Below are 17340 nucleotides of genomic sequence, written 5' to 3'. Positions count from 1 at the left end.
TATGACCTCCAGGACTACAGAACTTTCAGTCTAATGTAAGAACACAGGTTTGCAGTCTTGTTTTGTGATGGCATCATTTCCAGCTGACACTCTTGTGTTTTAGTGTTTTAATCTGAGAGTACAATGAATACGACAGCAACGCCTAATCTCCTTCCTCACCATCTCTTCTCCTGCAGAAGCAAGGCTGCCCAGCCTGAAGCCAACTCCTTGGTACCCAAAGATTGGTCAAAGCCTCCTTACCCACTGGGTGAGCCACGCCCCTCTGTAGGCCTGCAGTCTGGTTTGTGCATCTGCATGAGAGGGTCTAAGAAACCCTAAGGGGCCCTTCCTAGTTCATTTTTTACTCTTTGTGTCTAATAGCTGGAGAAACAGGATCTGGCCAACTTTCTCTAGGCAAAGGCTGAATGTTTGGTTTCTCATTTTCTTAGCCGACAGGATCCTGGCAAATCACTTAAACAGATACAGAAAGGAGGTCTCTGGGGACAGACACCTCATAGACTAAAAGATCAGCCACAGTTCATCATTTTTGACACATATCATTGTAGCCAAAATAAATATCAGGAAGGTTTTAAGTTTCTCTGGAAAAAAAAAATAATATCTTTTGGTAACAATTCTCAAATTGACTTTGATCTCTCAACTTCCAGACCCTATTATGTGATCGGTTTGTGTAACCTTTTTATTAAACGCACATGCATAAACGATAGATTTCTATACATGTCCAGCACACAATTGTTCCTCTGTATTTTTTTCTCTACATTTAACATTTTCTATGACAGTGGTACAATGAGCTAAATGAGGAATTTTTAATGAATCCTTTTCATTGATATGGACAGGTTGTACCTTTCATCTTTATAAATGACTCTCAGAGTTGCACATTATACATCTGGAAAAGATCTTTGGGCATCACCTAGACCTGCTCTGTGCCACCAGTCAGTGATTTCCATGTCTTTCAAGATGTTCAAAATAGAAGTCAGTGGTGGAGAGAAATCCTTTAGCCTCCTTTAGGCCATGCACCCTTCACTCTGGAGGGAGGCAAAGCCGTGCACTCCTTGCCAAGGGCCCTGTCCTCTCAAGGGTTGGAGGAGGGCTTCCTCTGGTTGACATCTCTGGGGTAGACTGACCGCTCAGTCTTTCTTCTCCACAGACCCAGCTTCATTAGAAGACCTTTCAAAACTTTCTAATAATTTTTGTTTTTACCATTCTTAACTCTAAGTTTTTCACTTTTTTTTTAAAAGAAGAGATTAAGATTCTAATAAGACTCTGATCAGTACCAACTGTGGATTCAAGGTTGTTTTCTACCTTTGACAAGTCATAAATACTGTTATAATACCAGTAACAATGAAATCAATGAATGCCTTCTAGGTAATGGGCACTTTCTATATATTAATTCCAACTATGGTATTAACTTTTGAAGAAGGAATATTTCATGGGTCACCCTAATTCTATCTGAGATTGTAATAATTTCCATTACTGCATAATATAAACACATGGACAGACCATTTTCCTTCTACCTCGTTTCATTTTTTTCTCCTAGGAGTTTAACACTTTGTGTTTAATCCTATTTCTTAAATTTATAAAGATCATTTTAAATCTCCATTTATTCTTTAAGGCTAGAGTTAATTTGTTCTATTGAGGGCCATCTACAAATGTAGAAGGGCATGCCCTTGGGATTTTTCTATAAGCCTATGATTGTCCTTTGACTCAGAGTGGATTTTTCAGTGGTGGGCAAATCTGGATTAAGCAAGCACCGTGATCGTGCCAAATTGTGGCCTTCACAGAATTTTGGAAATCTTCATTTGCTTATTCCCAGAATTTTTCTATTACAGATGACAATTTAGTTGGCCTATCCTCCTCTTCAGGTATTACCTTGATCATTCGGTCTTCCTGGGATAGTTACTGTCTGCTGAGGAACCACACAAGAGCTCTGCGATAGCAGCAGAATGAGACAGTGGTTAAGAACTTGGCTTCCAGGATCTGAATCTTGGGTTCAGATCCTCGCTTTGCCACTCTAAGCTATCTAAATGTAGGGACACTAGTTAGTCTCTTCTGCCTTGTAAAATGGGAGTATGACTGGATTATTGTAAGGGCCACAGGGGATAAAACATGTCAAGTGCCAAGAGTTGTACCTTGCCAAGGTAAGTGCTCAAAACAGGTTAACTGTTATTATCATTAGGTAGAAATGCTGTCACATAAATATTTTTATCCTTTTTCTATTTTTTATTTCTTATTTTCAGTTGAGGTAAAATTTATATACAGTGAAATGCACAGATCTTAATTGCAAAATTCAGTGAGTTTTGATAAATATATACATCCTTGTTACATAGCTCAAATTAAAATATAGAACCTTCCATCAAGTCAATCCAAATTACGTGTCAGGTATATGCATTGCAAATATATTCCCCTAGGTTGTGGCTTGCCTTTTCATTTTCATGAGATATTTTTAATCTTGATGAAGTCCAAGTCATTAGAACTTTATGTTGCATGGTTTTGTGGCCTCTTAAGAAACTGTTGCCTATTCCCAGGTTGTTAAGATATTGTCCTATGTTTTTCTCTAGAAACTCTGTTGTTTTCGCTTTTATATTGATGATCCATCTCAACTGCATGTGGTGTGAGATTCATTTTCCCCCCAGTGATTGTTCTGGCACCATTTGTTGAAAAAACTTGGCTTTCCTCACTGAACGGCTTTGGTGCCTTCGAGGAAAATCAATTGACCATATGTGCGTGGGTCTATATCTCGACTCTTGTTCCATTGATTTATTTGTCTGTACTTATATCAATGCCACACTATCCTAAATTACTTTAGTTTTATAGTAAGTATTGAAATCAGGTAATGTATGGCCTCCATCCTTTTTCCTTGTTTTGGCTACGTAGGTCCTTTGCTTTTCTATAAAAATTTTAGAATCAACCCGTAAGACCATTTTCTACAAAAATGTCCTGCTGACCTTTTGATCAAGATTGTGTTGAATCTATAGATCAGCATGAAAAAAACTGAGTTATTAACACTATCAAGTCTTCCAATTAATGAACATCTCTCTAAAATTTCTTACATTTCTCTCATCAACATTTTGTATTAATAGTTTTCATTTGTACAGGTCTCATATGTCTTTTGCTAAATTTATTAAGTATTTTATGTTTTTTTATGTCACTATAAATGGAATTGCTTTTTAAATATCATTTTCCAATTACTCATTGTTAATAAATAGGAACACAATAGATTTTTAGATACTGACCTTTATAATTTACTTACTGATTCTACTAGTTGTTTAGTAGTTGTCCTTAGGTTCTTAAGACTTCCTCTGTAAACAATGAGTCTTTTCAATCTTTATGTCTCTTATTTCCTTTCCTTGCTTTATTGCGCTAACTAGAACCTCCAATAGAATGTTGAATAGTGGTGATAAGAGCAGACATCATTGCTACATTCCTGATCTCAGGAGGAAAGTGTGTGGAGTTTCAACATTGAATATGATGTTGGCAGGTTTTTTTTTTTTTTTTGGTAGAAGCCCATTCTTACATTAAGTAAATTTCTTTCTATTTTTTTTCTTTTAAAATCAAGAATGGGTGGTGCATTAAGTAAATTTCCTATTTTTTTTTCTTTTAAAATCAATGAATGGGTGGTGCATTTTGCCAAATGCTTTCTCTGCATCTACTTAGATGACCATATGGTTTTTCTCCTTCATTCTATTAGTATGGGGGATTACATTAATTGATTTTCTAATGTTAAACCAACCATGTGATAAATCCTACTTAGTCATAATGAATTACATCCTTTTCACATATCACTAGATTAGATATGCTAATATTTTGTTAAGAACTATTACATCAGTGTTTATGCAAACATGGGATACTGGATTATAATTTTCTTTTCTTACAAGGTTTATGTCAGGCTTTGGTATCAGGATTACACTGGCCTTATACAATGAATTGGGTAGCTTTCCTTCCTCTGTTTTCTGGGTTTGTGCAAGACTGTTAGTTCACTCGTTGGTGCTCCATTGATATAAACATTTGTTATTTAAAGTTTTGTTAGAATTTACCAGTGAAATTATCTGGCCCTGAAGGAATTCTCTTTGTGGAAGAGATCTGATTACGAATTCAATTTAATAGCAATAGGGTCATTCAGATTTTTCTATTCATTTTGTGGTAATTATGATAAATTCCATTTTTCAAGGAAATTGACTATTTCCTCTGAGTTGTCAAATTAATTGGCAGAAAGTAGTTTATAACATCCACTTATTATTGTTTAAATACCTATAGCATATATGATGATGTCCCATCGTTCATTGTTGAGGTTGGTAATTTGTGTTTTTTTCCTTGATCAGTGAGTCTTGCCAGTGTTTTGTTAATTTTATTAATCTTTTAAAAGAACCAAATTTTGATTTTATTTTCTCTTTTGTTAATTTCTGTTCCTATGTTTATTGTGTACTTCCTCCTAATTATCTTGAGTTTAATTTATTCTTCTTTTTCTAGCTTCTTAAAGTAGATATATCATTTACTAATGTTAAACTTTGTACTTTTCAATATAAGCATGTAAAGCCATAAATTTCCTTTTGTGGTGATTATCGTTTCAGTGAATCCTACAAATTTTCATAAATTATACTTTCATTTTCATTCAGTCAAAATTACTTCCTAATTACTTGTGATTTATTTTTTAACTCAAAGACTATTTAGAAGTGTTATTTAATTTCCAATACTAGGGATTTTCTAGATATTTTATTGCTATTGACTTTCAATGCAATTATATTATAATCATAGAACATACTCTGTAAAATTTTCATTCTACAAAATTTACTGACACTCCTTTTATATTGTTCACAAAAAAGTTTACCTTTGTGAATACTTCATCTGCATTTGAAAGATTCTGTATTTTGCACTTGTTGGGTATAGTGTTCTATAAATGTCAATGAGGTCAAAGTGGCTGATGAAGTTTAAATATTTTATATACTTCCTAACATTTTAATTTTTCTACTAATTGCTGAAGAAAGAGGTGTTAAAATCTCTAATTATAACTATAGTCTTATCAGTTTTTGTTTCATATATTTTGAAGGTCTGTTAGTAAATATGTACATATTTATGATTATTATGTCTTCCTCATTAACTGATCTTTTTAGCATTATAAAATGTCCCTTTTTATCTCTTGTAATATCTCTTGAAGTCTATTTGGTAGCATTAATACAGACACACCAGCTTTCTTATGCTTTTTTACACAGTTTATCTTTTCCATCCATCTTCTGGCCTCGACCTATTTGTGTTGTTATATTTAAAGAGTGTATCTTTTAGACAATAGGTGGTCTTGATTTTATAGCCAGTCTGGTAATATTTTCCTTTCAATAGTAATTTTCAGTCCATGCTATGGTTCGGATATGGTTTGTTTGTTCCCGCCCAATCTCATGTTGAAATTTGATCCCTGACATGGTGGTAGCAGGAGGTGGGGCCTAGTGGGAGGTGTTTGGTTCACGGGGGTGGACCTTTCATGAATAGATTAATGCCCTCCCTGGAGGGTGAGTGAGCTCTCCCTCCTGTGAGAATGGGTTAGGTCTAGAGGGGATGGATTACTTCCTGTTACAGTGGACTGTTACAAATCTAAGATGTCACTCAGGTTTCCCTCTTCCAACATGCCTGCTCCCCTTTTGACCTTCACTGCCATGTTCTGATGCAGCACAGAAGCCCTTATCAGAAGCTGAGCAGATGCTGGCACCATGCTTCTGGGATAGCCTGAAGAACCAGAGCTAAATAAACCTCTTTTCTTTATAAACTACCCAGTCTCAGGCATTCTGTGATAACAACACTAAACAGACTATGACAGTCCATTTATATTTAATGCAATTATTAATATGGCTAGGTTCAGGTTTACTGTTTTTCTATTTGTTTTCTATTGATACCTTCTGTTTTGCATCTCTGTTCTTTCTTTCCTGCCATCTTTTGTGTTAATCTAATGTTTTTTGATATTTTATTTTATAATAATTCCTCCGATGACTTTTCAGTTATACTGCTTTTTGGTATTTGTTTTTAGTGGTTCCTCTGGGCATTACACTATGTACCCTTATCTTATCACCAATATGCTTAGATTTAATACTGTACCACTTCACATAAAAGTAAAAATCTTGCAGCTGTGTAATTCCATCTGCCCTCCCTTATCCCTTGTGCTATTTTTCTTGTATATTTTACATCTGCATACGTCACAAGTTCCACAAAACAATCTTTTATTACTTACTTTAGCAATTTTTCACATTTATCCATATATTTATTATTTCCTGTAAATATTTTCTTCTTGTAGGTCTGAGCTTCCATCTGATCTTATTACCCTTCAGCCTGAAACATTTTCTTTGTCAATTTATTGTTGTGAAGGCCTACATGAATTCTCTCAGATCTTGTATATCCAAAAATGTCTTTATTTTACAGTCAGTTTTGAAGGATATTTTTCCTCATTTGGAATTCTGGCTTGACAGTTCTTTATTTTTCTCTTTTGGTCTTTTAGCACTTAAAAGATGTTTTTGCATTGTATTATAGCCTCTGTGTTTATGATGAGAATTCTTTAGTTAATTGTATCCTTGTTCCCCTGTATATAATATGTCATTTTTTTCTGGCTGTCTTTAAGATTTTTCTTTATCTTTAGTTTTCCACAATGTCCCAAAGGTATGGTTTTATTTGTATTTATCCTGCTTAGGGTTTGCTGAGCCTCTTGGATCTATAAGTTAGTGTTTTTACCCAGTTTGGGAAGTTTTCAGCTATTATTTCTTCAAATTTTTGGGGGGTGGTGGTTATTTTCTTTCTCCTCTCCTCTGGTACTCTAATGAATGTATATTAGACTGCTTAATCTTATCCCACAATTCGCCAAGACGTTGTTCATTGCTTTTTAATCATTATTCTCTCTGTCCTTCATGTTGAATAATTCTTACTGATCTAAGTTTACTGCTCCTTTATTTTGTTATTTCCACTCTTCCTTTAATACCATCCAGTGAATTTTTCATTTCAAATATTGTACTTTTCAGTTCCAGAATTTTCATACTTCTTAATAGTTTCCATTTCTCAGCAGAGATTTCCCTTCTTTTCAGTCATGATGACCATGTTTTTTATTTTTTTATTTCAGCATATTATGGGGGTATAGATGTTTAGGTTACGTATGTTGCCCTCCCCCCCACCAAGTCTGAGTTTCAAATATGTCCATTCTTTGGGTGGTGCGCATTGCACTCTTTGTGTATGCATATACCCGTCCCCTCCTCCCTCCTCTCCCCTCCCCAACATCCAATAGATGTTATTCTTATATGTGCAATTATGTGTTGATCAGTTAATACCAATTTGATGGTGAGTACATGTGGTGCTTGTCTTTCCATTCTTGGGATACCTCACTTAGTAGAATGCGTTTCAGCTCTATCCAGGAGTATACAAGAGGTGCTATATCACCATTGTTTCTGAAAGCTGAATAGTACTCCATGGTATACATATACCACATTTTATTAATCCACTCATGTATTGATGGACACTTGGGTTGTTTCCACATCTTTGCAATTGTGAATTGTGCTGCTATAAACATTCGGGTGCAGGTGTCTTTCTTATACAGTATCATTTGCTCTTTTGGGTAGATGCCCAGTAATGGGATTGCTGGATTGAATGGTACTTCTACTTGTATCTCTTTAAGGTATCTCCATATTGCTTTTCACAGAGATTGCACTAGTTTGCAGTCCCACCAACAGTGCATGAGTGTTCCTATCTCTCTGCATCCACGTCAACATTTATTGTTTTGGGACTTTTTGATAAAGGCCAGTCTCAATGGAGATAAGTGATATCTCATTGTGGTTTTAATTTGCATTTCCCTGTTGATTAGAGATGTTAAGCATTTTTTCATAGATTTTTTGGCCATTATTCTGTCTTCTTTTGAAAAGTTTCTGTTCATGTCCTTTGCCCACTTTTTGATAGGGTCGTTTGATTTTTTCTTGTTGATTTTCCCGAGTTCTAAGTAGATTCTGGTTATCAGCCCTTTATCGGATTTGTAGCATGCAAAAATTTTCTCCCATTCTGTAGGTTGTCTGTTTGCTCTTGTGACAGTTTCTTTGGCTGTGCAGAAGCTTTTTAATTTGATCAGGTCCCATTTATTTATTTTGGTTGTTGCTGTGATTGCTTTTGGGGTCTTCTTCATAAATTCTTTGCCTAGGCCAATGTCTAGAAGAGTATTTCCAACATCTTCCTCTAAAATTCTAATAGTTTCACTCCTTAGGTTTAAATCTGTTAACCAGCGTGAGCTGATTTTTGGACCATGTTTTATTTTATATCCTTGGACATATTATAATAGCAGCTTTAAAAATCTTGTCTGAAAATTTCAATATCTAGGTCACCTTAGGGTCTATTATTGTGGCTACATTTTCTTTTGACTGTGGATCACATTTTCCTATTCACATATCCCTTAATTTTTAATTAGATATGAACATTGTGAATGATATTTTATAGAAATTATAGACTCTGTTTTCTTCCTTTAAACGGTATTGATTTTTTTGTTCTATCAGGCAATTAAATTTTTAGCTGATTTAGCTTCAACTTGTGGATGGATGCTTTGTGTTACACTTTGTTAGGGAGGATCTGTGTTGGTTTTGCCCTTCGTTTTAGTGTGACTCCTTTACTTTGACAGCATAGCCCCTCTGAGATTTCAACAGAAAACCTAGGTGTTTACCAAGCCCCTCTAACGTGGGTGGGATTCAAACTCCAAACTCTACAGGCAGTTACCTGTACGCAGTAGGCAACAGTTGAAATCTCTGTTCAGCCTTTTCATCTTTCTAGCTATTGTTTTCCACTGGGCTCATTGGCATCTTCCCCGCAGATATACCGTTTAGTTGTTATTCAACGATTGATGGGAATTTATATATAGAACCAGGGGCTCTCTTCTCTATGGCTCCCTCCTTTCTGGGATTTATTTCCTTAATTCCCAGCCACTCTGGCAGCCCAGAACTTTATCTTTTGCCACCTCAGGGCATTACACTTGTGGCTTTCTCGTTGAGTCCTAGTTGTTCTTCGTGGACTGGGTGTGTCCTCAGGGGAGAAGCTGTATAAACGTAGTTCTCACCCAGTCCATGCCCTTCTTTCAAGGATTGAATTTCCTACATTCTCTGCCTTCTTGTGGTTAGAATACAAATAGCTTTTTTTGAAATATTTTGTACAGAGTATATAATAGCTATCTGCAGGAGAGTTAGCCCAATATAAGCTCTTCCATCATTAACATGAACATAATTGGAACTCTGTCACAGATATTTTAATTTATGTTTTCATATGTGTGTACGTGTAAAGATTAAATTCTTTCTTTCATCTTCCTGAATACTCACAGGATCATTAAATAATACACCCTGAAGGGATCCTCAGGTATTGTCCAGACTACTCCTTCCTATCAGTCAATGACTGTCTAAAACCAATCATAATTAATCTCCTGTTTGTAAAGAGTTCAGGAAGGAATGATGCTTCTTTAGGAAATAAGTTCTGTCTGGAGACTCCCAACTTTATACTACAATTTAAGTCCATATAATGGCTTTAAACAACTCAAGGTCATAGAGTTATACAGACAGAGGGATGTATAGGCATTGCTGAAGCCAGGTCTGTCCCACCGTGTCATGACTATGAAAGAGGTCCCTTTCCCAGTGCCTGTGTTTGCTATCTCCAGTTTTCTTTGCTCTGCTTCACTTCTTTAGCTCCCATGGAGCCCATAATTTTTCATCTATTTTACTTTGGCTCTCTCTCCTTGTTCCGTTTTCTGAAATCTGTATATCCCTGGTTCTGTTTACCTGGCTTCTAAATCATTCTGATAGCCTCTGATCCTTAATGTTATGGGCCAAACTGTTTCTCCCCTAAATTCATATGTTGAAGTCCTAACCTCCAACACCTCAGAAGGTGACTGTATTTGGAGACAGGGTCTTTACAGAGGTAATCAAGTTAAAATGAGGTCATTAGGGTGGGGCCTAATACAATATGGCTGCTGTCCTTATAAAAAGGAACACCGAGACAAATATGCACAGAGACAAGGTGGGGTGAAGACACACAGGGAGAAGATGACCATCTACAAGCCAAGGAGGGAGGCCTGGGACCCATCCTTCCCTCACATCCCTCAGAACGAACCAACCCAACCAACACCTTGATCGGGGACCTCCAGCCTCCAGACTTGTGAGAAAATAAATTTCTGTTGCTTACACTAGCTAGTTTGTGGTACTTTGTCATGGAAGCCCTACTAAAGTACATTTACCACTTAAAAATAATCCAATCCCAGTTTTCCTACTTGATTCTGACTCATGGCTTTCCTTTGTCTCTTGAGACCCACACCCCTTGGTATGGAAAATGGACAAAAATTAGAAGGCTTATGTCTTAATTTGTCACTGACGTTGAATGACCTTTCCGATCCTCGGATTCCTTATCTGTAACATGGGGATGTTGTCCGTGCCCTACCTACCTAAAAAAGCTCAAATGAGGTACTGCACATAAGAATGTAAAATGCTACACAAATCTAAGGCATCCGGTGTCTCACTCTCTATTCACGACATGCAGCACCTCATGCCTGATTATAACAGAACCACTGTTAGAGGTTTCTGAGAGGTTTCAAGTTCAGAATGCCCCACTTCTAAGAGAGACGCCTGCAATCTATTATTTCTAGTTTAAGAGGCAGGATGGGAGGCAGATGACAAAGGAACTGCTTTGCTCAGAGAGGCAGGAAGGTGGGGTGGTGCTCCGAGCTTCCACTATTCTTACATCTCCAGAGGGTTTAAAGGTAATTCCTCAGACAGCTTATTTATTTTTATTCATGTTACAAGAAATAAGGCACTGAGTAATGGAAATCAATTCTTTTAGGAAATGGACTTTTTAGAAATACATAAGGAAAGCGGAACTTTAATGGCACATCAAATTGCCTTAACAAAACTGATGCCTACTGAATGTGATTTTAAAATATGTAAAATTAAATGCAGGATGCTAGCAACTTCCCAATATATTTTGTTTTTTCCCTTAGTTTTTAAAATAATTTTTGTTGTTGAGAATTTGAAAAATTGTTATTTCTACAATAATTAACAGTTTTATTAAATAATCTATAAAAAATACGACTTACTCCTTACATGCTAGTTGCATAAATTCTTATGTAGTCTCAAAGGTTACTCAAAAGAACAGAATTTTTCAATGATTCTACCCTTTCAGTTCTCTATAATGCCTCCAGATGGCATTAAAACCCTTTCCCCATTATATTTTGCAGCACACACAAAAAATTAAAAATTAGTAATATTTTAACCATTTAAGACCAGTCATATTCATTACACATATATGAATTATATAATTCATTATATAATTTTTAGGGTAGTATCTTAAGATAGACAAACATATAATTATATCTCTTATGAAATATATAGCTATCCTGTTCAGCCAAAGGATTTTTCTAGACTGAGAAACAGATCTTGGACAAAGTAAGATATTCATTATTATACCACAAACTGTGATTTCTAATCAATAGCACTTCAAAAGTGCTTAGTAATAAGAGTACTATCCACATACAGATAAATTCACAAACCCTGTCTTATAATAAGAAGACACATCTCACTCCTCAGATGTGATAAAAATAAAGCTTTTAAAGGAGCAAACCTGTTACTGATTCCCATGGAGCTAAAATAAAGTCATTTGTCAGCTCATAAATTATTATATTTAAATGCTGGTATCTCATCTGGCATCAAATTAATCATTAAAAACTTATTTGAGAATATTGAGAGGAAAAAGACAAAACAGTGTGAGAAATACACATTTTGTAAAGAGCTTTTCCGTGTCTTTTAAAAACTGCTTTTGTTAATTCAAAAACAATCAACATACTCTTGAGATTCCAGAGATATCTATAATTGTATTTTTCACATAATTCAGAGGTGAGGTTGCAGATGGAATGACCTTGTATTCACAGGTGTGTGGGACAGAGTATCTCCTAGTAAGTGCAAAAAGTTCTGCAATTCTTAAGACAGTGCTGAAAGTCTCCAACCAAATTCTAAAGGGCTTACCTCCTTTCTCCCCTCCTGTATACATCCTTAAATCTCATTACATTTCTACTATAAAGACAAGCATTTGCATTTTTCAAGATTCCTCTTACTATGCTACAGCACAAAAAAAACCCCTCAAAATGCATCTGCACTCAAAGCATTTAAAAAGACATTATCATGAGAAAAGAGAACCATGGGCTTCCTTCCACTATTATTATTACTATTACAAGATACTTGCACTATCTCATTTTATAAGACATATTAAAGAACAGTCACCTCTGATAGAAACACGAAAGAGACTTACGATGTATTCGATGTGCCATTGTCTGGACTCTCTGGCTCCGCATCACCTTTCTCTTAAAAAGGAAGCAGAAAAAAATACCGACATGTGAATCTTACAGTTTCTAAGATTTAAGAGAGATTAAATATATTTCCATGCTCCTATTAACAATCTTTCAAAATGTGTAGCAGGAGGCTTTTAAAGTATCTTTTATTATCTGAGAACCGGATTTGCAAAATAATTTCTTCTTTGCAATGCAATTGCCCAGGCACAGATCTGTGAGTAGGTACTAAGGAGCTATTTGCAAACAACCAGAGGCTTGGAGTGGAGACCTTGCCAGAAGATGAATATCTTACAGATGGAACGTGTTTCCTTCTACTTCACTTCACAGAAAATGTAAGGAAATAAACCCATTAGCATTCTATATCCAAGGCACTTTGAACTTTGATCCCTTCTGCTAACACAAGCCAAACCAGGCCAGGCTGAATCAGAACTTGGAGGGGAGAATTTCACAAAACGCTGAGGGTGCACCATAGGTCACAAGATCCCCCCCAAATTATACCCCATGGAGTGCCCTGGCAGCAGTTTTGGGGGCCCCCAAGTTAAAGCAGAGTTAAGATGTAAACCAGAAATCCTTCCTGAACACCTGAAAGGCTAGTTAAAGAAATGTTGCTGTGGGCTGTGGTCACTGAGGATTTAACAAGTTTTAGTTAGGGGAGCCTGGAACCAGTTCACTTTTTGCAGTTTTAAAAGGCAAATTCCTCTCGCAATAGGCATAATGTAATTCCTAATCCTCTAGCCAATCGGTGGTTTGCACCATGCATCCTCATTTCGTAAGGAGCTTCTCTGTGTTTCCTTGAGGCTTGGGGATGGAAGGAGAAGGGTCATTCACGACTGAGAGTGAGTTAGCTGTGGCTGCTGATGGTGTACAGCACTAATAAACCCCAGAGAAGGTTGTGAGCTGCGAGAAATGGGCCTGATGGTGGCAATCTGCTTTAATGTGCTCTTTCGAGTCAGGCCTGGACGTCTCTGGAACCCCTTGGCTTACTACTGTACCAACCCGCTTTTGTCAGCTGTCAACATTAGCTTGTGGTCACCTAGTCTCAAGAATGACTCCCTCAATCACACAATGAACACATCCCAAAGTTACTGCCCCAACTAAACGCAAAAGCTGACTTCATATTTTCATCTCTTTTTCTTGTAAGAATAAACAGTTGTGAGAAGAAGACACAGTTATTTACAGTTCATGCGTCTATCTCAGACACAACTCTGTGCTGTGTCTGCACACTGCCAGAACCACCACAGGAGACAGCTACTTTGTCAAAAAACCAATCAGATTAGGGGAAAAACAAAAAAAGCCACAAAATCTATTTGAACTGCCTTAATAACAAACACTGCTTAGAAAGGGCCCAGTACATATGAGACCCTGTGAAACAAAGGCCAAGGCAGCCAATTAATACACTTGCTCACTCTTTTACATGATATTTTGTCTTGCAGGCCAGGTCTGTGGTGTACTCGTTTAGGAGACCTGGAAGGCCCGGTCAACTGGCTTCGCCACTGGAAAATAATTTAGTACTTTCCAGAATCATTTTTCCACTGAGCAACTACAATTCCTGCCATAATCTCAAAATAGAGAGTTATAACACCTGCATTACGTAAGAAAAAACTAAGTAGGGGTTTAATTTTTCTCAAATATATTGATCCCCTTTTTTCTCCTTTAATTTGGTGACACTGGTTACCTTCCCCATTCTACAGCCTTTGGGAGTCACCAGGTCCATCATAATCAAGCATGGAAAACAGGAGGCCCCGCAGCAGCAGGCAACAGTCACCATTTCCAAACGATTTATGTCAGAAAACAGGAAATCGAAAATACAAACGAAGACTTCGTTTGGATGTTTGAATAAATATGTTTTACCTTGACCAATAATGCAGCCTGGGTCATGGGCTGGCTTCGGCACGGGGATAAAGCTGCGGCCGATTATCTCTGCTCTTAGCAGCATTTATGTTGTGGCAACAGGGAAAACAGATTCATGTCTGGCAAACAGGAAGGATACAGTGGGGCCAGGCAGGACACTGGCGAACAGTCTGAGATTGAGCCTGCTCAGCAACTTCAGTGCTGATAATGAATTAACCTTTCTGGGGGAAAGTAAGCTCAGGATTAAGACAGGGATTTAAACTATTATTGTCCTTCAGAAAGAATAAAACACAAAATTCCCCCCAACATCTTAAAATTTTAGGTGATGCAATGTCTGAAGTTAACTTGAAATGTTTAAGTGTATAAGCCATTGGGAATCACAGTCACTTTATCAGGACCCCAGGGAGAATGATGAATGTGAGCAGGAAAATTCTCAGGAAGGGATATTTTTTATAGTTGGGTGCTTAGGAGATGTCTCCCTGTAGCCCCTCAAGGGGACTGTTTGGGGTCATCCTGCTTATGTCAGCTGCATTCGTGATAGATACCACTCTAGTCTCTCTGGGAGGGGACCTGCATTGACCATTAATAAACTGGACATAAGAGACTGGCTGGGGTGCAGTGTGGTGTTTTTGCACGTGGAAATACAATCACAGAGAGGAAAAGGGAAAAAAATAAGCCGCAGGAAGAAGTTTATATATGTGTGTGTATGTGCAAAGCTATATGTATATATGTAAATATATGTGCATGTAATGTGTGCTATACATGTACGTTCAATTTGACATTCCATATTCTTCTGTCTGTGCCTTCCGCAGTGCCTAACATACACTGGGTGCTCAGTATATGCCTCTGTTCTGATGATCTGTCACTAAGGCAGAATCCCCTTCTGGAATGGGAAAAGAGATTTAAGGTCCTCTCACCACTGAGATGGAATATACAGCATGAGGTACCAAACAGCTGTTGGCGTCAACAGGCCACTTTAAAAAAATTACAATAGTTACCTTTTTAATTCAATAAATGTACTGAAGACTTATATGTTGGATACTCTGTCTGGTAAGTATAAAGATAAAATATGTAATTCATGTCCTTTAAACCCTTAAATGGACTGCACTGCTAGAGGCAAAAACATTAGGATATGGACTAAAAAAATCTTTTTTTTTTTTTTTTTTTAAGGGAATCAAAACAAACCTGCATCACTGAATTCTGCTGCAGAGGAAAGTTTTGCCATACTGCAATTTCTCTATGTAATCATATTAAAAGTAATCCATGTTCTTGGTAAAAAAAAAACTTGAAGAGAAAAGGAAATGACTTTGCCTGCTTTTGTTTTTAATTCAGTTAGTCCTTCAATCATTACTCTAGGTAATATATTTAATACTCAGGTTTTTCTTTCTAGATGTATCAACTTGAGACAGTGCCTAATGATTTCTCATATGAAAGAGACAAGGTCTTTAACAGACTTATACTACCACTTCCCCTTCCCTTACAATTTTTATTAGTTCTGTTGTTGCTTTCAATGCCGCTGGTGGGTCTTTGTAACTTTGAATATATCTAAATCTTCTATTTGTTGATTAATCGACTTCTGACAGCATCTTTCCTTTTACGCTACGTGAAGTGAGGAAACGCATCCATTTACCCTTCCTCCCACCTATACCCCCTCACACACAGACACACACACCTCTGTACAGTTATACCTGTCCTTTCACATTGCCGAAATTTAAAACATTTATATTTTGTAATTATTAAGTCATCTTCATTAATATTAATTAATTAATAATTTACTTTTTGGACTTATAGGTCAGTTAGAAAAATTATAAACAAATAATGAAAATGTACACTATTGCAACAATATCAATGTTAGTCACTAAAGAACAAAGTAGTCTGAGTGGATGTGTACAGAAGAAAACGTCACTAAAGAGAAGTAAGTGCAAATGTTCCTGGCATTTATGTCAAATGGATTCTCATTCTTATATTCCATCCTGCCATAGCTTAGTTTGTCTCAAGTAAAGGCTGTGCTTTTCCTAAAAAATTGTTAAACAGGGCATGCTTTTAGTGTACATAAAGATATGTATTTATATGAAAATGCATATAGACAGTTTTAAAACTTAAAGTGAATTCACTGTGAAAACTCCTTCTAGGCCAGGAATGAAACACTGCCAAAAAATAACCCAGAATGTCCCTGAGTGTCTCCCCTGCTTGCATCCTCTTTCAGCTCTCGCCACCAGCTATTAGGAATGGGGAATTTTGTGTTAATCATTCTCTTTTCTGGATGGTTTTTTACCATCCACGTATGCATTAATAAATAAACTATTCTTTGGTAGTTCTTGTTTTTAAACTTTAATGGAATCGTACTGTAGGTATTCTTCTGAGGTTCACTTCTGTCACCCAGTGTTAAGATTTTTAAACTCAGCCATCACGATGCGCGTAGCTTTGGTTTGTTCGTCCTCACTGCTGTGCAGTATCTCACTGCATAAATATACCATGAGTTTCTTATTTGTTCTACTCCTGATGGGCATTTAGAGTGTTCCATTGTGAACAACGCAATGGCAAACATTCATGAACACCCTTCCTCCTGTACACATTAGGAGTTCTGGGCCTTAGGGCTTACGTATGTCCAACTTTACCAGGGAATCCTAAACCAGTATCCAAATTAACACTCTCTCTGCTGGTGTATGAGCCCTCCCCCTGATCTGCATCCACACTAATACTTGTTATGGTCAAACTTTTAAAATTTTTTCTAATTTAATAATGTAGAGTGAAATTTCATTGCGGTGTTTGCATTTCTCTGAGTACTAATGAGGTAGAAATATTTTGTATTTGCTCTTCTGTGACATTTCTTAAAAAAACACTTCTTATTCATAGAAGCATTTTATCATCTCAATATAAATCATACATATACATACACATATATATCTCATAACTTTTTCCAGTGTTAGCTTTTTTATTTTTTCTGGTATCTCTGGATAACTATTAATATAAGTTCTTAATTTTAATGTACTTTAATTTATGTATATTTTTCTTTATTTGATATTTTTTGTGTTTTATTTAAGAAAAACATCAGAAAGATGTTCTATATTGTCTTCTGAAAGTATATAGTTTTACCACTCCTAGCTCTCTGGGAGGCCGAGGCGGGCGGATTGTCTGAGCTCAGGAGTTCGAAACCAGCCTGAGCAAGAGCGAGA

General features: G+C 36.6%; 1 protein-coding gene across 1 annotated transcript in view; it reads right to left on the bottom strand.

Moving 5' to 3' along the window:
- AFF3 (AF4/FMR2 family, member 3) overlaps positions 1-17340 on the bottom strand; it is a 506791-nt gene that overhangs the window by 140596 nt on the left and 348855 nt on the right. Inside the window, exon 9 of the mRNA XM_012641885.1 lies at positions 12274-12325. Coding sequence (XP_012497339.1) covers positions 12274-12325 — 52 coding nt within the window. The remainder of the gene's footprint in view (positions 1-12273; positions 12326-17340) is intronic.

This window comes from Propithecus coquereli, unplaced genomic scaffold, assembly GCF_000956105.1.
Source record: "Propithecus coquereli isolate 6110/MARCELLA unplaced genomic scaffold, Pcoq_1.0 Scaffold171, whole genome shotgun sequence".
Classification (NCBI taxonomy): Eukaryota; Metazoa; Chordata; class Mammalia; order Primates; family Indriidae; genus Propithecus; species Propithecus coquereli.
Note: the sequence above shows the minus strand (reverse complement) of the source record. Positions and strands in the feature narration are given on the sequence as shown.